General features: G+C 45.1%; 1 protein-coding gene and 1 long non-coding RNA gene across 5 annotated transcripts in view; one reads left to right on the top strand and one right to left on the bottom strand.

Annotated features, from left to right (window-relative positions):
- The first annotated feature begins 2,305 nt into the window (after positions 1 to 2,305).
- Positions 2,306 to 22,570, top strand: part of LOC138407677 (uncharacterized) — a 28,037-nt gene continuing 7,772 nt past the window's right edge. The window contains exons 1-4 of one of the 3 annotated variants that reach the window (XR_011241003.1): positions 2,306 to 2,591; positions 3,020 to 3,097; positions 12,085 to 12,284; positions 15,440 to 15,901. This is a non-coding gene — a long non-coding RNA (uncharacterized lncRNA). Of the gene's footprint in view, positions 2,592 to 3,019; positions 3,098 to 12,084; positions 12,285 to 15,439; positions 15,902 to 22,570 lie in introns of those variants that run through there. The other 2 variants (XR_011241004.1, XR_011241005.1) reach the window with 2 other exon arrangements.
- Positions 18,900 to 22,570, bottom strand: part of ntn1b (netrin 1b) — a 36,275-nt gene continuing 32,604 nt past the window's right edge. For both annotated transcript variants that reach the window (XM_069524676.1, XM_069524675.1), the window contains exon 7: positions 18,900 to 21,489. In XM_069524676.1, coding sequence (XP_069380777.1) covers positions 21,170 to 21,489 — 320 coding nt within the window. In that variant the 3' untranslated portion in view covers positions 18,900 to 21,169. The remainder of the gene's footprint in view (positions 21,490 to 22,570) is intronic.

A 22,570-nucleotide genomic window follows, 5' to 3' on the forward strand; every position in this document is an offset into this window, starting at 1 on the left:
AGAACAATGTACTATCACTACCACACTGCCCTGCAATGGCTGCATGCTGACAGAAAATTGCACAAGTTTTGTCGGCTGTGCCGCTTAACAAGAACAAAAGTTAAGTTTGTCGGATGCTTTGATCACCTCTGTGTCTTTTCATCCTAGAGGAGTTACACACAGTGCTGATGTGTGTTCGACCACCTGACTCCTCGCAGAATGCCCACAGACACCCCCGGGAGGAAATCAATACTGCTCCATGTGTTTCAACAGCTCTGTCTGAAGTCGATGTTCTACACAACTTCGTCGAGGTTTAACGAGACGACCTCCTTCCACGCAGCTGAAGTGATGTAACCGTTCCTGTGATGTGAATTAGCTTCAGCAGAAAAGAAACAGAAGGGGTTGAGTGGGCGAGTTCTGGCTTCCACCGGGTCCCAGATTATGCAGGCCCCATCTGAGCTGGCAATAACACATTCCTTGTCATTGCCTTTAATCTTAATGCAGTTGGCAGAGGCCTTATGCTTTCTCATGGATTCTGGGAGCTTGCGAGTCCTGGACAGGATCTCCCACACACGAGCAAACGCACACGCACCTGGACGGAGAATAGACGGCCGTCGGCTTAACAGCACACATCAGGTAACCGACACAGAGGCCGAGGAGCTATTTCTGTTCATGCCGTGGCCCATTTCATCCACAACCAGCTCTATTTTCTGAAGTGATACCAGGAAACTAGACACGCGTGCAGCAAGGAACCAAAACTGCTCACATTTAGCACGAAAGCAGAAATGGATTTTATTTATCCCTCATGGGCCCGCAGGCTAATCATGAATACAACATTTTTATTTTTGCTAAAATTCCCTTCCTCATTTTTCTCTCGCTTTCTCAGGTTGTGGCAAAAGCTGTCAATCCCAGCATGCAGTGGGTGAACACATTTGAAAAGGACTTCAGGCCACAGGCTGCAACAAATGCGTTGTTTTGCTTCCCTCTACTGGTGGAATGTGAATGTAACATGCAACTATTTCACCTGGCAGCAGACACCAGAGAGAAAATCATCAGCTGTGAACACCCCAATATATTTTTATTGACCTCTAGCACAGAAGCAAAAGTAATATTCCCTCCAAGTTTGGTGAAAATCCATCCATGCGTGAGTCTTTTTTGTATGTACGCACACACAAGCTCTGCTCAGGGTAACAAGCCACCACTCACAGTATCAGTACAGACACACACTTCTCTGTTTTATGAGAACACGTCTCTGTGGTCTGTGCAGGTGAAGGGGAAGATTCTGCTGAGTCAGGACACCCACAACCATCTGGTTCTCTAATCGTGCACCTGGGACCGCAAAATGCAAACTACTACATTCTGTAGATCTACTGATTTCACAGGGACAAGTGATGTCATGTTTGACCTCAATATTTTAAATAAAAATGCAAGAATGGATCCAATTTTAAGGCTGTTTTTCCTGGAACGACCTCTCTTGGTTTCTCCAAAAAAAAACAACAGAGGCATTCTTGTAATTCTTGGCTTTACTATAAAACCAATCAGGATATAGAGAGATACTTAGGTTTGTGAGTGGAAGTGTGAATATTTTGAAATGATAATACAGAGCATTGTCCTTGAAAACTGTGTTACATCCTTCATGTTCATCTTTCTTACATGACCTCTGTCTGAATAAACTGATTCTCATCAAGACTAGAAAAGCAATATAAAGACATAAATACAGGGTTGGGGGGGGGGGGGGCTGGGCCAGGGACTGCATTATGTCGATGAGTGGCAGGACCAGTAGACGTCATGAGGACCAAAGACTGGTCATATGAGACGCAACCTCACTTCTGAGGACCTGAGGGTGTGTGTCCAGTGTCCACTACTACAGTTGTGAATTTGGATCAGAACCGACATTGTGAGAGACATCGTGAGGACAAGTTTGACGTTATAAGGACATATAGGCCGGTCCTCACACATTTAAAGGGCTGTTGAGGGTTAAGACCTGGTTTTAGGGTTAAATTAGGTTTTAGACATTTTGTTGTGATGGTTAAGGTTAGTTAGTGTGTGTGTGTGTGTGTGTGTGTGTGTGTGTGTGTGTGTGTGTGTGTGTGTGTGTGTGTGTGTGTGTGTGTGTGTGAGAGAGAGAGAGAGTGTGCGTGTGTTCTAACCTTTCGGCGTCTCTCGTTTGTTCTTTCGTCAAGCGTGATGACGTCATCAGCACCTGCCCAGTCTTCTTCTTCTTCTCCTTTTTCTTCTTCTTCTTCTGCTTCTTCTTCTTCCCCTTCTTCTTCTCCTTCTCCTTCTTCTCCTCCTCCTTCTTCTCCTCCTCCTTCTTCTCCTCCTCCTTCTTCCCCTTCTTCTCCTCCTCCTTCTTCTTCTTCTCCTTCTTCTCCTCCTCCTTTTCTTAAGCAGGAAGTGGTGACGTGCGGTGTCAGGAGAAGAAATGAACTTTATACGTTTTGCGCGAGGTTGTAAACTCTAAATCCGCGACTCTTACGTTGAAAAGGAAAACCCCGGGAAGTGTTTTGGCGGCTGTTGTTGCCATGTGGGCGGGGTCACAAAGTTAGCATCACCTGTGCAGGTAACGAAGTGAAGGCCTCGTCCACAGCCTCAGAAACACACAGAGGGAAGTGAGTACACACGTTGTACACAATAACATATGGAAGATGTACTGTTGTGATGTGAAGTACTGCAGTGAATGGTGTAAATGTACCCGTGTACGTAATCTGCTGCAGTTTTGGGTACTTGTGGTGGAAAATGGATTTACAGGGTTTTTAATCTTTCGGACAAGGAAACTCACTCTGATTCTTTAATTTTCAGCTTCTGTTTGCAATTTTTTAAGATATAATGTATTCGCTTGATAAATATCTTCTCTATTTCCTTATTTACCTGTTTACTTTAAATCAGTTTTAACCATCTTTCTTTTATTTGACATCAAAATCATCGGGAGTTCACACAAGTCTTATGATTTCACTCTCACTCCATCCTGCCTTTTTCCTCCTTCAACAACGTTTTATCTCAACAATATGATAAACGTGGTGTTTTATTTTATTTGCAGGATGGTGTTGTTGGATTCCCGTCTTCAAACCGGCGGACGAGACTCCACACATTGGCAAGAGGCTGACAACATGAAAGGGTGAGATCACGTTTCAGACGAAGCTGCATCCTTCCGCCAAAAGTCCCGGTAAAAAAAAAAGTCCCGTCCTGTAGTTTTTGCATAATCCTGCCAAACACCAAACAAACCCAGATGAAAACATTGTAATGATGATGAAATGTGACATTTTATATTTGATATGATGAAAGTAAGCTGACGTCTTTGCGGCACATTTCAATAGCAAACAGACGTTCCATTTGTCCCTTTTGTGTTTTGCATAATGTGTCTTGAATCAATGCCCCCTGACATGATGACAAAGTGAGGTTCATGCTCGGGCAGGCGCTGCTCAGAGCGGCTCGTCTCAAAGGTCTTTATTGGGGTCACATTCAGCTCGGTGGACCACCCGGCTGTGTGGGTGGAGACCCATTCACCACTGTGTACCCATGATGACAAATGAGGAAAAAATAGTCATAATTCTCTTTGGACATAAATGACCTGTGGCACCTCTGCTCAAAGAGTCTTCAGTTACGCTCTGCGGCCGACCTCCGGGGTGCAGGGTGAATTACGCCGAACAGGAAAAGCACAAAATGCCTTCAGAGCTCCTCGTATATAACGTTAATCTGTGAGTTTGAAGCATGACCACAAAACAGTCGCTCTTTATGCACATCAATCCAAAAGCAGACTTATTGTTCCCACCCGTACACCCACTCCTCTTCCCCCTGCAGAGGGCAGTGTTTATCAGAGGATGGGGGCAGAGAATCACAAACATCCTGTGGAAATGTTACTGGGAGTTCAGTCAGTGTAGAAAACCGCAGAGGTGGCCCGGCGTCATTCTGTTGTAGGCTTTGGCGCAGCTGCTCCTCTAATTATGAATGACTCCAGGCAAATTGTTGTAATTTGCGCTGCCAGCACGTCACAGTCAGTCAACACAGCGGTTTGTTTGGAAATGCGGGACATTTTATTGACCGCTGACTCTCGTCCAGCTTTATTATAAAACTGAGTGAAAGTATGACAGTGTGCTTGATTCCTCTCTCTCTGCGTTTACAGTGTTGTGAAGGAAATAGAGCTTTTATAAAAACCTGTCTCTAAAATATGTTTTATCGAACAACAGTTTTTGTAATTTTGATTAAAAGAGTAAACATTAAACTCTGATCTACCTTCTTGATTGTATCTGTGAGGGCTTGAGAACACGATGTGTGGTCTCCTAACAATATTAGTCAAGCTTGAATCAGCTAAGCTTTCCTGTCACTGATAATAGTTTGCAGAACCAATTTAAGAAACAGCCTGGTAATTGAACATTAGTCGGTGGAAAAACAGGACACTCCATTATCGCCGTATTTGGGGTATTTCACTTTTCTCTTTGGCTCTTCTGATCTGTGATCGTGCGGCCGTGCCCTTTTAGATGCGTCTGATTGGCCCAGCCAGTCTTAGCACACGGCTAATTGGATAAACTTCTGACACCATCGCTTCCCTGCAGGATCCAAGGTGAAGGATTACATAGGTATCTGTTGGCTTAACCATTTGTTGATCTCATAAATGCCTCCCTGACTAATCAAATTTTGTCTTTTCAAACGCTAGTCTTTAGTTTTTTGCCGTCCTGTTGGATCAAGGTATTTGGTGTTGCTGTGGCAGGACATAAAACAGATACCGTACGTGTTGAAAACTCTGGTATGCGCTCGGATCACTTCTGTTTACAGAGAATTTCACATGATGTAGTAGAAGCACACGGCTGTGTTTTCGCAAAACCACAAAATGAGCTCTTCCTCATTTCACCTCATCGGCCGAGCTCAGCTCTCGGATGAACGTTCGCCTGCAGCCCAACGCTGACGAAACCCAGAGATGTTTATGCAGTAAAGTCAATGCATGTAAAACACTGTGATCCATAACTGTGATTGCATCTGCGCTGCGTGTTCTCAGAGATGGTTTTGTTATTATTACGTGCTTCATACTCCTACTCTCTAAATATTCTATTTGTCAAATTTACACGTGTTTTTTTTAAGTTGAACCACTCTGTGCAGTAACTCATTCAGTGCATGTGATATTTAGAAATGCAGCAAAATGAATAAATGAGATGTAACGCACACTGAAGGTATTCCGAGTGTGGAAGGGTGACGGCTCCCATTCACGGTCACATCTGTGCGGGAGCTGCATCTGTGAATTTGTGTTTTTGAGCAGATAACTGAACGTACTTTGCATGAAAGTACCACAGTTTCTGTGTTTTGGACTGCATCCGTATGCTGGGACTCATATTACACTATTACTTTCACACAGTGACAGAAATGTGTTCCATGTTTCAGTTTTATTCTCTGAGAATCAGAAGTGGAATAGGAAACATTAACAACATCTATTAACAGACAGTGGTGCTTAAGCGTTTATCTTGCACTTATTGAGCACTTTGCACAGCAGCATTTCTTCATGGTGGTAATTAAACGGGCAGCGGTTCTATGTTTAAATACCTCGGGATACCTTATTACCAACTGACTCTACTGTGAGCACGCTGAGGTTAGTATTTATGTTTTTCTTTAAACGTCAGGACCGAGCAGCGGCTGAGAGGACTCTGTGTGTGTCTTTATTTGTGTGTTAGCATATGTAAGCAAACAACATGTGCAATACTGTGTTTCCATCTGTGTGTGTGTGTGTGTGTGTGGTGGTCCGCGAGGTATTTAAAGAGCATTAACTTGTCATTAATGAACACCATTAGTGACGATTGTTTTGGGCGCTCCAGTGGCTTGGTGCTGTAAGGCATTGCACAAGAATGTACGAGGCAAGTCCAAGTTAATCAGCTCCTCCGCTGCTTTTCTTGGCGTTGGTCAGGCCCACCATAACGCCACAGCCCCGGAGGACGACGTAATTACAAGCTGCTATCTCGCTAAATGGGGCTCTCGCTCTTATGCAGAGCAGTGATGACATGATGAGTGTTTTCCTGCTCATCTAGGCCTTGTGAGTGGAGACGATGACAGCTGTATGTGGTCAGGGAAACGGCGCTAGATTGTTTCTCGGTGCCTTTTAAACACAACAACACCCACCACAGTGAATGCCTCGTGTGTGTGTGTGAGCTGCAGGGATGAGTGTCTGCAGGATAACGGCAATCTGTCTGCGTTCCCTTATTATCGAGTTGAATTTGCGGTCTGCAGAATCAAAGGGTGCACAAAGTTTTGGGGGCAAATGAAGACAAAGTGTCTTGTCCTGTGGAGTGATGAGAGGGTTATCTGCCCCACACGCTGTTTCACTAATATTTATACAAAGGGTTTTCAGTTTTCACGGTTTCAGCAAGAAAAACAGGCTTTTCCAGAGGAGATGATGAACAGCTGAGTGTATAAATAGTTGTTCCTCTGTATTACACCATCCTCATGAAGGGAAATTCTTATAATTTCACTCTGCTGCATATTTTTTATCACCCGTTCTCTTAACAAGGGGCTTTTTATGGAACATTTTACGAGGCCTTCCATTAGAAGAAGACCTCTGTGCTACAGTATCCCTGTCCCTGACACCTGCAGAAATATTAAAGGGAACTTTGCACTCCATTAAACATGAGGCCCACGGAGGAAGTGGCGGATTCTGTCATCAGAGTAAATCCTCGACGTGTAGGCAGGCCTTCGCCCGGAAAGGCCTGAGCTGGGATCTGCTGCCACGGCCTGAGTTACTTGTGCTCTCCTGTGTCCTGCAGGTGCCGGGGTGCGGCGCTGGCGGAGGTCGTCGTCGTCGGAGGCTCTTGCAGGGAGAGAGTGATGTTCCATCTAAACGTCGTGTACAAAGAAGTCAGAAGGAAATGGTTTTGACCTGAGTGGCGAGGAAAGAGGCTGTTAACACTGCTCCAATAATATTTCCATTAACGACCACTCATTAAACTCCCTGTGTTGTCAGCAACCAGAGGAGGCGACGAGCTCCCTGCATTACACCGGCTCCATTTCAGCATTTTATCCATATATAAGGGGAAAGGGGGTCTTTTTATAATATATCACTCTCTCCATCACATAACTCATCAGATTTTTCTAACTCACACTTTCCTGTGGAGTGGATGAAATGTCTTTAAAGTGGTTTTACAGTATCGGTGCAGTGCAGAGGTATTCCATCCCAGGCGAGGGTTGCTCTTGTTATTTTTAAACTCCAGAGGTTACTTCGATCCATAAATCACCTGACCCACAGTGTCTAAACGTTCCCGCTCAGCCTGCCTGTCCGACGGTGGATTTATGATCCGCGGGTGTAGCAGCGAGCGCCAGCGCGGTCTCCTCCGGGCTCGCCGGTGCTCTCCTGTGCACTTGTGTACATATTTAGAAAAAGTGTGGGGTGGCTGAGTGCTGTTCGGCCGCGGGTCAGACTCCCTGCGCTATCTGTTGTGATGCTGCTGCACCTCAACGACAAACCAGAGCTCACAGAATCTTTTATAGGTGGGAAGAATCAACACTAAAGTGGGAGCACACAGATAATATGCAGCGCTGAAACCTGAGGGGAGGCTCGGTGATTGTAGAAGCTGTGCTGTGGGGTCTTTTTTTTCACTTTCACATTCATCTTGTGAAACTATGTGCTTTCGACAAAGCTTGGCAAAGAGGTAAATAGCAATAAAAGGGGATTGGAGAGTGTGTTTCTCTTGCCAAGTGTTGGGGGGAAAAAAGATCTTCCCTACACTGAGCGTCTGGCAGTGGAGCCTTGGCTGATGATGTCATCTCCAGGTCCACAGTTTCTGTTTGTTTCACCTCCGTTATATGTGAAGGTTCAACAGACGTGAATCTCTTGTGGTTTCTAACCTAAATCACATTTTCCCTTGTTTGGTGTGCAGTCAAGACTCACGATGCTTTCGAGTTGTTGAGGAAAGAGCACATTCAAACTTCACGCTTCACCCTAACGTGCACGGCTGCGGTGCTCCTCCCTGGTTGGTTGATTTGATCTCGTCTGACTCTTCATTGGTCGGTGGCGAAACCTCAGCCTTATCGTAAAAATGACTTCCTCATCTTTTCCCACTCCGGAGCACCACCAGTACCAATTAAGTCATTAAACAAATATGGTGGAAAATAATAAACACAACCAACTCAACCAGGGTTTACTGTAACTTATCTCACCACAGAAAACTAACGGAAAATGGCTTCTCACCCCTACGGCTCCCCGGACCTCACATTGACACGCTTATTTATTTTAATACTTTTCTATTGGATGTTATGTGTTATTCTTTTTTTGAACGTTGCTGACTGTATTCATTAGAATCTCTGTGTACATGTATTTGCTGTATGGTCAGGTACACACTGTATCGTACCGTGTTATGTAAGTGTTTTCATAATACTTGAGGTGAAACTAGTGGTCACCTGCACAGTAGGACTCACCAGAGAAAGAAAACATCGGAGGCGTATTGTACATGATGCTTGTTTCGGCTCCATGTGAAGATTTCAACACTCTGCCACTGTGACCTTTAATTCCTATGGTGGAAGTGCAGCACATTTACTATGGTGTCAGGAAGAATTTGTCCTTTACAGTGTCTGTGTAATGTGTTTGTCAGAGGACGTATGTTTCCTGTCAATGAAGAGTGGGCTTCTTATTTCCTGTGTGGCCCTTTTTTTTTTTAAACGTTTTCTACACAAACATTTTCGTTGGCCACAGAGCTGAATGTTTGGACCTGCCGGCCGCAGTGTTTCCTCAGCTGGTCGATAACCTCCACTCCTCAGGCGTCTCTCCCCCTGCCATCTATTTCCGCCTCTCCGCCGTCGAGTGGCCCATCTTTCCGCACTTGCACGGGCAGTCAACGTGACTGCGGCACGAACGCTTTGCTCTGAACCCAAGTCAAACTAAATCAAATGTGATAGACAAGAAAGAAAAACTTTCTCCAACCTGTTTGGCTTCTGGAGGCAGCTGACGGATCGCTAAACCCTCTGAAATGCAAAATATCAGTGGTGTTCAGCCGCTGAAACTAGGTACAGCAGGTTCTGTTAAACTTATATCGAAGTGATAAGTGAAGAAACTTTCCACCCATTGCTTTCAGAAAACCAAACAGTAAAGTTACATGGAAGTGAGTTAATGTCCTTCTAATGTCAGATGCAATAGTTGGTATGTAAACTGCAGGTAGCGAGGCAGCATTACTTCCAAAGCCAAAGAGTATTTTATTAAAACTTGAGTATGTAACACCCCAAACTTGTTGAACTGGAGTGGTGACATTTATGACGTGTCTCCACTTCGTCCCACTGTCCAGAAATTCTGCTAAAATGTCCCCGAATGCTGCCAGATTGAAATGTTTTGGCTTCACTTCTTGGGGACACGTCCTGTCGTCCGTCTTTAAACACAGTAACTAAGCGGTTGATGGTGGTGTGCTGCTCATCAGAGACACCATCACCGCCACAGAGAAAACATCAGCACCTGTAAAACAATCTGCATTTCGAACTTGGTGGATGAAAACAGGAAAGAAATGAACGAATCACTCAGGCCCGTTCTCCGGCATCAAAGAATGCCTTGACACCCACCTCGGTGACCTCACCCTGCGCATGCCTCGCTCTGGCTGCAGCGACGTGGCAGGTTAGAAATGAGGAAGCCAAGGGTGAGAACAGCGGTCTGAGTGCGAGACTTTGAAGTCGCTGCACGCTCTGGAAACAGGGCAAGGAATCACCTGCCATAAAGACGTGTGCGTAAGCGCCGAGCTATTTGTTCTGGTGCCTGGGTGGTTATGGGTCCCCGGGGAGGGCTGGCCCGGGCCCCTGTGAGATCACATCAGCGCGGATTGGGCGGGAGTCCACCCGGAGGTGGAACTAATGGGCACATGTGTTCGCGGACACTTCTGAGAGCCAGATGCCGGGAAGAGGGGACGTCCGTTGAGCTCCTCACAACACCTCCCCAGGAGAGGAGCGAGAGGAGCTCGGTCCAGCTTCACACGCACGCTGGACGTGGAAATCAGTGAACGCAGATACACATTCCAGGTTAATTTGGTTTAGGAATGATCTCTATTACACACACACACACACACAGCCTCAGTTTGTTGAGTCTACATGGAGACTGTTTCCACTCTCCCCCTCGTTGATGCAGCACGCAAGGTGAACCAGTCTAGTAAAAGGGATTCGGGTCTCTCATCTATCTATTCCATATGATCTGTCTGCCCCAGTAAAAGTCACGTCCCGACGCTGGTGCCTGCAGTTCGACGTATTATTGACGCCGCCTTGACCTCTGCGATCTGACGTCTTATTCAGAGTGGTTAATGATTACCATCTTTCAATGTGTTTCAGCTGTTGCAGCGGTAATCTCTCCCCCCCCCTCTTCCCCCTTCCCCCCCACGCTCCGTCGGAAGGATTTTTCCCGAGGACGTCAAGGTCTGGACGATGTTTTGACCTCATCTCTTCGTCAACACAGGATGGTCAGTCGTTAGCTCATCTGTTGGATCTAAACATTAGACAACAAATCTGCTGCAGCGACATGAGATCTGGAACGAGACAAAGATAATTGAGGCTTTAAGCGTCTTTTCACAGCTTCTTGTCTCATTGTTGTCATAACAAAGGAAGCTCGTGTTTTCCTTTGTGTCTCACCCAACCAAGTTTTCAAATTATTTATTAGAGCTTTTCCTTTGACAGACTCCGGCTTACGAGAAATAAGTGTTAATAGCTCGCCTTGTAAATCTCCAGCAGAACGAGCAACACCGCACGAGAGCCGATGCCGTCGAAACGGCTGCAGGCGCAATAAAAGATAAATAATAAGGTTTGCAAAACAAGATATCGTGACAGGCGAGCCAGTGAAAGTTTTATTCCTTCTTGGGTTATCTCATCCAGTCGTAACTGGTGGTGTGACCAAACGCCACAAGGGGAAACATGTCCGTCACCAGCTCCCATGCTCCCCCCCACCCCCATCCAGCCCAAACCGGAAGCTTGGTGCAGTCCAGAGAACAAAATGTGACAGTGACGCCTCCCTCTTCCTTACTCGTGTGGAACATCCTCCAGTTCTGTCTGAAGGCAGAGATGCAACCACGCATCCTCGGGAATTTCTCTCCGCACCTTCTCAATTTGTGAGGGAGGCTTCATGGGTAGTCGGTCAAATCTCGGGGGGGTTGTCAGCTCTGGCCTCCAAATTCAAATGGTCAGAGCTAAGCACACATTAGATGAGTGTTTATTCCCTTTTCGACGATGGAAGAGTTGGATTTAGGTTTTTCAAACACTGCTTCAGCAATGTAGTTGAAAGGCTCTCTTTTAATTTAAGGAGAACTAATTCATTAATTGTGGCGTGTTCGCCGGACACATGCATGAAGACGCTGCTTGCCGAAAGCTCCGTCCCTCCCTCGGTGAGATGCACATGCATTGAGATGCACTGGCACACTCTGGTAATGCGTCCGTGTCATCAGAGGTCCCCGGTTTATCAAAGTTTCCCTCGGCAGCGTGACCACGGCTCAGCTGGTAAATTGGCCCGACTGTGAAGGGCTTGTTTTCCACAGCAAAACAAATTTAGGGCCTGTTGATTCCCAGGCGTGAGTAGTTATGACTGGACATCACAGCGGTTAAATGTGCACCGTATGTATGTGTATTCACCAATTAGACACGGCGTTAAAACCAGCAAGGCTGTTATAATGTGCGTGTTTCATCATGGTGGATAAAAGCTGTTGTCCAGATGGGAGTGGACACAAACACATCACTCAGGAATCTTTAAAACACGATTGGTTGAGCAGAGTCTGACTCAAAAGGCACGGAGCTGTTTTCCCAGCAGGAATCTCAGTGTTTGAAGAATGTTTTCATGTGACTTTTTAAAAGATCCATTGGCCACTGCGGACGTTAGCGTCAGTGAGTCGGTCCGCAACTTTTCTCAATATCCATTTCGTGAATTAATGAAGGAATCCTTCTAACTTTGGTGCCACCGTGAATTTGCAAATGTACATCTTTAAATCGTGTTCCAAACTTTCAAGTAGGAATTCATAGATAACGTTTCCTACTTGTCAAAATAAAACCTTAAGGGGTTATGACTGATTATTATTCCCTTTAGAATAATCTCGTAATAATCTTTACAATCATTGAGCAAGAAGCCCAAGGTCAAAATCCTGAAGGTGAGTCTGTGTGTGTGTGTGTTTGCTGTTCGTGCAGGTGTCTGTTAATGGATTTCCTCCTGGCTGGAGCTCTGACCCGGGTCTTTCTCCTGTGACCCTGAGGATGATTGCTGTGGCTGAGACGTGTTTGATCCCTGCGCTGATGCTGGGCTTTTGATGGCCGCCCCGCTTTGATACCGTGACGAGATTGAATCCACACACACACACACACACACCCCCCCGCTGTGAAACACACAGGTAGGCGCACACACACACACACACACACACACACAGACGCACACAGTTGACCACACAGCACCGTCAGACCTGGAGACTGTGCTGTTTCCTTCCTCTCTCTTTTATCTTGAGCGTTGATATTTGTCATAGATTTTACGATCGACTTTTCTTTTTTTTTTTTATTCCTGTTGACAGAAGACTTGTCTTCCTATGGGACCAGTTGCTGCAGTGCTTTTTCCTAAATACAGAAAAGTCACGTCTTTTCCAGTGTGTTTTTATGTAACCGCTCTGTTTCCTGAGCGTTTGAAGTCTTCCTGTATTAATCCGAGCGAGCGACGAGTTTGATTTATTGGCGACGCAGGACCACTTTTGCTTTTGCTCTGCTTTTATGTCCGGTTCGGTCGGACGGAGCAACACGCTGACTGATGGCGAAAGCAGACCCAGACCTGTAAAACAACCAGCTTGTTGAAGTGAAGTTAAACAGTCATAAAGTATATGAAGACATTTTTATCTGATTTGATTTATTGTCCTGGAAAGTGATCAGTGAATCAAGGTAGAACCTGTTCAGATTGTTGAGCGTTTACGCCGCAGCCACTCTGGAAACAAAGTGAGGCGTCCTGAGAGTTATCGCTCTCCCCGTCCACATGAATGGTTTTCCTCGCACTAAATCTCAACGTAGGTCAGCGCTCTGTTTTCCGACATCTCTGTCTCACACTCGACCCAGAACTGTCTGGTACCTTCACAGAGCTCCATGGACGGCCCGGAGCAAAAGAGGGAAAAATGGCAATAGAAAAAGTGATTGTGAAATGTGGGAGCGAGGAGCGTTTGGCAGGGCTCATCTTGTTTGCTCAGTAAACCCCCGAGGCCTGTGTTTTTTTTTTTCTCGCCGAGGGAAATGCCGGCATTGTTGGGCCGGGAGACCGTGGTTACGGGCCAGCCCAGGGCCCAGCCAGGCAGGTTGGGACAAACAACAAGATGAAGGTCAGCTAATATAGCAGTTAATTCTACTTCCTGGTCCCCGGGACACCCAGGCAGGGTTTATTTGAAGATCCCAGACCCTGAAGTCACTCTGCACTTTGTTTAGTCCTTGAGTATTTTTCAGTGTGAGCCAACACTTTCAGATATTAATGTATTCGGATGAGAAGAGAGGGAGGCTGGGGGAGGGAGGGGGGACGCAGTCGGGCAGGGAGGAGGGGAAACTACAGATTTCTACACATCTCTGTCGCACATTGTGAAAAAAAAACGTTTTCACACAAATGCACGAAAATAATCAGCTCAGGTTAAATTTGTGAAAAACACTGATCGGGATATTTCACAAAATAAAAATCTATTTGTCCGAGCTGGACAATCTGTTTTTAACTGCGCCACTGATTCTAACAGGGCTGGGCATCACCACTGATTTGATTAATTTCCTATTCACGAAGTCTGAAGTGGATTCAATATGGATTTGATCATCAAGATTTCAGGCACACGAACGATCACAGAGCATAAGCTTTAACTTGAACCCTTGAACCCTGTGCATTGGTAAAAATGTGACATTCCGTAATTCTTCACAGAATAAGCAAAGCTCAACATTCAGCAAGAATGTCCTCTACAATGACCATGAAGAAAAATGCTGATAAATCGAAAATAGGTTTTGATTTATTAAATTAATTTAAAAAAACTATTGATTTAAACTATAAATGAACCTTCAACTTGGGTTTTAGTGTCTGTTAAACGTGTTTCTTCGTCCTCCTTGTCCCTGGAGGGTTTTAAAAACAGGAAGCTCTCATGAGGCAGCTGAAGGACTGTCCTCATGGCGCAGACTCCAAAGAGATCCATCCACTCTGGCATCGTCTGAACTCGGCAGTGTCTGTCAATAGAGCGGTTTATTAGCTGATTGTCTCAGCGATCATTTAACTCAGACTTTGAGAATGTAGAGACGGGAGGGGGGAGGGGGGGAGGAGGGGTGAAATATAGTACACAGCATCCAAAAGCCAAGTGGCTTAATCCTGTATGGAAATGAGAATGAGAATAAAAAGAGGACTAACTGTGTCTGTGTGCACTCTGCTGTCCAGGATGCGATGGAGGCCTCTCTTCTCCAGGATGCATAAGAAGAGTCTTTGTGCTCCAAACTAGTAAGCCAGGAATACGCCTTTTGAACCATGTGCATTGAAAGACAGAGGAAAATGAAGAGGTGGTTTGGGCGGGAGTGAATGAGTGAGTGAAGGGGTGAGGGGCCGGGGGTGATTAAAGGTGTTTGTGTCAAAAGCAGAGGGTTTAATACATTTGGAGTCTAAGTTGTGTGTGTCTGTGTGTGTGTATATGTGTGTGTGTGTGCGTGTGTGTGTGTGTGTGGACTGATATCAAGTACCTCTTTAAGGCCTCCTTCCATCTCCAGAGGTGCTTCAAGTCTTTGTTTCATTGAGCACAGTTCCCCCACTCTGCTGCGGCCCGACTGTGAATGAAGCCTGGGAAGCAGAAGAGAGAGAGCGCCCATCGACGGATGTGAAGATGGCGCTAAAACGAGAGAGTGGAAAATGCAGCGCGTCACCTGGTTGTGCGTAAAGACTGCGCTCCGAGGAGCGTGTTGGTGCCTCGCACAAGACAAACGCTTTCAGCTTTGTTTTGATGGCATCAAATCGTTTACTGGCATATTTGCATGAATTCAACTTCGCCGTGCCTCAGTGTAACATGTCATGTTGTCGGGTCGGGTGCTCCAGGGCTGCGTTTTAGTCTGGACGGGCAGAAACGGAGATGATGTAGACACTCACAGTTCTTCTCTGTCATGATTTATCCTTCGCTGATTCGTCAGGCTCCGATCACATGACCCCCCCCACCCCCCCCGTCCAGAAGAAAACATCTGCCTCGGGTTTAGAACGCAACATGGACGAGCAGCCGTTAAATTCTACATAAACTGTGTGACCTCCGTGCACTTGCCGTCATTCCTTCCTCTCTGAAAAGACTCAAATCTAAAGCTCCAACTATTGAGAAAATTGACCACCATGTTGGCGCAGGAGGACTAATCCTATTCACACGCCCTCATCAGCAGCACATTCAGTTCAAAGGAGAAAAAAGTGGTTATTCAAAATGTCCAATAACAATCTAATTAGCGAGTAATTACAGTGTATTGACAACACATCCATTAACTTCAGTGCAAATGTCTTAATGAGTGTGATTGGTGTTTTATTACACAGGGAGGGAGAAAACAAATTATGGAGAACCAGCCTAATGAGTGTGGGTAGAGAGCCGAGAGGCCTGTGATCCTCGAGTGGATTAGTTGTTCGGGACGAGGAAGAGGATCACAGAGGCTGATTTGCATCGCCCAGTAGCGACAGACCTTCAGCGACACCGTTTCTAATCTCTATTCACAGACGAGGGGGAGATGCCGACAAAAAGACGACTTCATTTGACGCAGGGCGAAGTTCAATCAAGTCCTGTCGGATACGAAGTTTGATTTTATGCATGGAAAATCTACCACCGCCACTTTGAGATGAAAAACTAGATCCAATCATGGTTTTGTTTTTTCAGAAACCCACTTGAACTCTCGCCGCTTTTCTGTAAAAGTGGAGCCGCGGCACAGATGCTGTTTTGTTTGCTTCTTAACACCCGACTGAACAGAACTATAATAAAAACACTGTTTTTCTCGACCGAACAAATGCATTTAAAATCGTTTGTTTACTTTGCTTCTCTCGAGGACAAGAAAAAAAACCGTCGTCACACACGAATACAGAGTCAATTTCAATTCATGCAAATATGCCTGAATATTGCCAGTTAAAAAAACGATAATATCAAAACAGGCTACATCCATACTTACACCAAAATCATGTAGCGTGTGAGTTTTGACAGTTATAAGATTCTTGTCTGTGGTCTCTAAGGACAGTGGACGCCAGGCGTGTCTGCAGCGGAGTTAATGCGTCTCCAAATGAAAACGTAGTTGTGTGGATGTCATCAACTCTTTCCACAAAACCTCTTAACCCATCAACTGCATGAGCTACAACAATATAAATGTGTTCTAACGCACAGAAACAACAATAGAAACATACTTTGGCACAGTCCACTATTCAAACAAACATATCAACTGACCTACAACTTATTTTAAAATCTATCTTTTCTCCGTCCAGTCCCCATCACGGACCGATGCAGCAGATCTCAGGTGAGCTTAAACAGTTTGATTTGCTTCTTCCATTTTCTGGCAGCGGTCAGAAAACATACAATTAAAGGGCAGAGGGTGTGTGTGTGCCCCCCCCCCTCGCCGCCACCAGAGCTCGGACGAACCTCAGCGTGTTGCATCATCAGCGTCGACCTGCCCGACTGTTTTTCCGAGGAGGATCCTCACTGTTCGCAGGGAGACAATGGCCGCGGTGTGAATGGAGCATTCATCTCGGTGGAAAGTTCCAAGTTTGCGCCGCTGATAGAGAAGCGACCCGCGCGTTCAAGTCGTCGCCGTCTGATACCACTGCCAGAAACCTTGGTCATATCACGTCTGTGTTTGTTGATCCAGCTTCGTCTGTGCACACAGCGAGAGGGAAGTTCTCACACACCCACGTCTCCTTTCCACTCTGCAGTGATTTATTTATTCTAGCTGAATTGAGATTGTTCACGTATGTTCGTGTTCTGGACGACGTCGTGATCTCACGATGTGAGAGACCAGGGTTAGAGTTAGAGTCACGGTTAATCTCTTGACATTCTCAGGAAGGAACGGGCTGAATGTGAGGACGCACGCGAATGTCCCGGTGAGAGGAACCGGAGTTTCTCCTGTCAGCCCACTAGTTTAAAAAAAACTTTAGAAAACCCGAATGAGCTCACAGCAGGGGATCCTCTGGTGGGTTCAGCACGAGCGGGAGGATGTGTTGATGACGTTTCTAACAACAAGACGAATGTCTCAGAATGAAAAAGAGCAGCTATACATGCAGAAGACACTGAAGTAGAGAATTAATATGTCCTGTCCTTCCTCTGCACGATGCACCAGCCCTCCGCAGATTTCATTGATGTGACTGACATTGAGTTCCCTCGTTTCTCTTCTCCGTCGACCAAGAGTCGGTGGTTTTTACGGCCCGTGGTCCTGGTGGCCTGATATTAATGGAGAACACAGCTTGAACTTCCAGCAGTGACTGTATAATTGGTTGGCCCCTTTGGAGTATTTTTGCGCTGGGCATCGCAGGAGCAGTATATCAATACTCCGAGCACGAGCCAAGACAGATGGGCTCTCGTTTGGAGACGGTTCAGGATTGTGTGTTTTTGTGTAAAACTCCCCGAGGAACAAGTTAAGGGTTCCCACTGATGCCAGAACCTCTCGGCTACAACAATAACATCTGCGGTTTGGATTAGACACGTTGGTGATATCACCCTTTTTAATAATACGCCTGCGTTAAAGCAATCTTACAGAAAACCCTTATTGTCTATGAAGTTTAAAGAGGCACAGGGTCCAACGCAAACGATGACCTGCGCTGCACAACTTTTGTTTTTTTTGATTCACGTGCTTACTTTTGACTTCACATGTTCAGAAAGAAGTGTCACAAAGACCCTCCCCTTTCGAGAATTCACTTAAAAAAAAGTCCTTAAATCGTCTACTTAAGTAAAACTGGACGTTACAGTGGGATAATGGTTTATTCCCAGAACAAGTATTGTATAGTTTTTATCTTGTGACATCACTTACATGGTGCAGGATAAAAACATTCTAGCCCACTGAGACGTGTTTGCCAGAAACATTCCAGCGCTTTCATTTATGCGGCGACGCTTTAAATTACGGCCTGTAATAACATTTTAAATATTTTTTCATATATAAGGCATCAGTAAAATACTTAGTGCGGTGCTATAAATACAGTGACGGGGTGAGGAGGGAACACGTTTGTGTTTGGGAACTAAATTTCCCTTTAAGTGCAGCCGGTATTTCATGAAGCAGAGCTGAAAGTATGTGTGGGAAAAAATGTACGACATACACATTTAACTACAACTTATTTGCAGTGACTAAAAAAGAGACAAGTTTATTTTATAGCCCAGACTCACTGTAAGTTTTCTCACCTGTTCGGTGAATCGTTGTATTTATAAATAGCTTCACACACTATTTTTAAACTGCAGCAGACTTCTCCCAGTGTTTGATCACAACTGTTAGTCGTTATATTTTATTGTGTTTTATAACTTTTAGAATGACGACGGAATGTCGTGTGTGGAACCAGGCCGAGCAGCTTCCAGTTGAATCGTGACCATAAAAACATTTGATTCAGAGCAAAGAAATATTGGAAAATTGGAAAAAAAACAAAAAACACAAAGAAACAAGACGCGGCCCATAATTATCTGGAGCGTGAGGGAACTACACATCCCATAAACCATCACGAATGATCCTTTCAAACAATTTCCTGCTGCTTCTTGAATTTGTTTCCTCTGTCAGACATGTCGCTATTACACCCGAGGACTGTGGGTAATGTAGTGCAGTGGACATCGTGAGTAAAACACATTTTTTCTTAAAACAAAATCATTCAGACTTGAAGCTTCTGCAAGAGAATATAACATTTTATTACTATCTCTACCTTGGATGGTTAAAATATTATGGCTGATTATGTTTGTATATATGCTGCTGTCTTTTTGTGTTAATCCGACAGAATAATTAACTTTAAAAAAGAAAAGAAATAAATCTCTGCTCGGGTCGTCACTCACTTTGTTTTTACACAGTTTATTTCAGATGAATTAATTTTCACTTCTATCCGGCTGTTCAATAGCCAAACACTTATCGATACTTTTCATTACAGCCGTCTACAACTCGATGCAAAAGGTAAAAAATAAACAGTCGAAAAAACAAAAAGAAAAGAAAATTAAAAAAAAAAAAAAAAAACACACAAAAGCCACATTTGTTTCATGTGTCATTAAATATATTCATTTGTGATAAACATAATATATTAGTATTACAGGGACAGTACACAACCATTTGCAATGGACACTGCTAAACAACATTTACAAGCCGATGTATAAACATGAGCGGATCATTATTCAGGTGTATTTTTTACGGAGAGCAGAGGAAGGGGCGGGGGCGGGGGAGGGGGAGGGGTGGGGTGGTTGGAGTACCGTTATGCAAACGCCTGCAAAACCAGTTGAAATGTGTCGACACAGATGTGTTGGCAGAGGTTTTTAATAGCAAGTTGTAAATCTCAGATACAAACAGTTTGATGCACAGAGTGTGTGTGTGTGTGTATCAGGTGTGTGTGTGTGTATCAGGTGTGTGTGTGTGTATCAGGTGTGTGTGTGTGTGTGTGTGTGTGGTAAACACGACATTATTTTTCTCTGACATTCATTTATTTGTCTTTCCATTTGTTAAGCTTGTAGCATTTAAAGAGTCTGGTTAAGTTCACATGGAGATCATCTAGTTAATGTTTAACAACAACAAAAAGTAATACTATACAGCTATATAACACGTAGACATTCGCTCATGCCTTTTTGTCGAGTACCAAGTCTTGATGGCGGAAGTCCGATCGTCAACACGACGCTTTGAGGTGACGAACGTTCGCACGATAAAACGTGATATTCCATCGCTCCACAGGTTCTTCTCCGACCACACCGAATACTGGATACAAATAAAATGTGTACATAATTCACAATCGTTGTTAGGCAGCAACAGTAAATAGTGAGCATGCAGCGTGTCAGTGGTTTGAGGATTTGCTGTGATAGGTCGATATTTTCGTGAGACTTCACCAACGCTCACCTGCAAATATTTTGGGACGTCGGACTTAAAATCCGAGACGTCTCACACAAAACTTAAAATGCCACCACGTGACTGTCAAAGCCAAATGAGTAGTAACGGACGTTGACAGTGAAACGAGCAGAGTTACCTTCCACTCGTGTTTATGCTCTTGTGTGAGACGTCTCCGTGGCCGTGACACATTTGAGCTGTGACGTGAGCTGGGTGTTTATCTGTACAGGTTGGGATTCCTTTCTTTTTCGGACGCCACGCTAAAAATAATCTTGAACATATCTCATATGTTCTAAAACGTCCTGACTAGTGAAAGTAAGTGCATGGTTGACACGTTCTACTCTACGTCTAGTTGATGCTACGGCACCATCTACTTAAAATGTCTATGTATGCACATGTGGTTACTTTACATCGCAGAGGTCACAACCACAACAAACTGCTGATACATCGATACTTGCATGTAAATAGATCATTGTACAGAATGAGGAGAGGATCGTCATATGGCATTTTGTTCCCGCAACACCGAGGTGACACTCGGATATAAGCTGCTTTCAGACGCTGCTCTGAGCTCCGGACATTCTCCAGAGGGGGCTGCGGAGCTTCTCCTGCATTTTGCGGAGATTCTCCGGAGTACACGTCTGAAAACAGCTATATGAGCCGAGGGTCCTCAGGTAAAATCTGACCACAGTTACAGGCTATTTCACAATTTTATCACTTTCAGCTGCTGAAAAAGTTTCTCCAAAGTTTGGCTCATGCATGAGTGGAGTCCTGCGGTGGCGTGCTGTGACTCTTCTTGGACACAGAGGAAAAAGATCCTCTGGGTGACACAGCAGACGCATCGCTCTTCAAAACAGCCGAACGAGGGGAAACGGCGTCGTGGGGTGAAATAGTCAGGATGTGACATATCTGCAATATTAGGTGCAAACTCTGCAATTACACTACAAAACAAACCTTGAAAGACGAACAGAAAGTTGTAGAATGAGCTCCTTCACAAAAGTTCCTAAAAAAAACAATCTAATCTCTTCGCTCCACCTCAGAGCAGCAGCACTCAGTCATTCCCCGTCTCTCCTACTTTTCCCCTGTGTCTCTCTCCATCTTTTTATTCTTCCAGTTTATTTTTGAACCCATCCATCCTCTCCTCCTCCTTGCATCCATCCCAGAATAGAGGCGTTATTTTTGCCTCGACCTCTACCTCAAGCTCTCTCTCTCTCTCTCTCTCTCTTCCTCCCCTCTCCAGCTACTTTTAGCACTTTCCCCTCTTGTCGCGCTGTTGGAACTTCCTCAGCCGGCGGCCCCACAGGTCCTTCCAGGGGATGAGCAGACTCCCCTTGTCCGCCACCACGCCGCTTTGCCCGGGGGAGTCGTCGTCTGTGCCCAGGAGCAGGTACTTCCTCCCGGGCTTGATCTTGGGGCATTTGCAGGCCACGTCCTTGGCGCGCACCCACAGCAGCTGGTCCCCGCGGCGGATGCGGTGCTCACCTTGTTTGTAGACGGAAATGATGTTGACGGTGAACTTCCACCACTCGCCGGCTTTGTCTCCTTTCAGAACGTGCACTTGAACAGCTGGTGGCGGAGAAGAGAAAGAAACTGGATTAAATCACCTTCACATCATGAAGCAGTGATTCCTAACGAGACGTGTGCTGTACCTCCTGTACCCCACTGTTTGTACTGCAGGGTAACTTTGTCCACACGTTGACTCAATACCTGAACAACACATGCTGTGACTGAGAGTGCTGGCATGTGATCAGAGAAGTCTAAATGCAGTTGTTAGCTCAAAGTAGGGGGGGAATTGTTGAAAACGATAGTTAGGTGATAGAGAAATGGTGGAAAGGCTAAAGATAAGTGACAGTTTAAATAATGAACATGGATAAACACTTAAAACTTCCAGGAATACATGAGAAAATCTTAAATCAGACAAGGCTGGGAATCAGTGACTATGTTTACATGGACACCAATAATTAGACACTGCCTGACCTGAACACCTGGATGTGAACAAGATGGAAAAATAAAAAGGAGTTGCAGCTTTTGCAAAAATTAGAAAGAAAACCCCCGAAATGGTGATTTCGGTGACGTAGCGGAACAGAATCATTTATTAGCAGCTCATGTAAATGATCGAATGTTTTATTCTGAATAAGGTAACTAGCGATGCCAACGTCGTATATAAAAGGTCTAATAAAAGCAGCTGTTCAGCCCGAACCCGAGATTGCTCCCCTCATCTCTGACCTTTGACCTTTACTCCTGAACATTCTCCTTATCACTGCAACCGTTGTCATAGCGCTCAAACACAAAGGCTTCAAGACTCAAGCCCACTTCCCTGCATAAGGCAGAGAATTTGTTTTGTTCGTTTTTTTTTTGGTTTTTTTTGCAGAAAAATGTCTAAAGGAAGAACTTTGCAGAAAATCGTCACATCTGCAAACAGTATGAAATCCTGAGTCGATCATGTACGAGACCGGAGTGCGAACATCTGAGCACCCGCTACCTCAGGCTACTTCATCCTGGACCTGGTAACTATTGGAGCACCACTTGTGGCAGATATTTTAATATGAGGAAATGAGTAAAGCTTCCTCTGCAGAGGCTCCCCTGCGTCGATTCTCTGTCCGACGAAGCCGCCATTACTTCATCACACTGATTCGAACAAGAGGTA

This window comes from Paralichthys olivaceus, chromosome 5, assembly GCF_024713975.1.
Source record: "Paralichthys olivaceus isolate ysfri-2021 chromosome 5, ASM2471397v2, whole genome shotgun sequence".
Lineage (NCBI taxonomy): Eukaryota > Metazoa > Chordata > Actinopteri > Pleuronectiformes > Paralichthyidae > Paralichthys > Paralichthys olivaceus.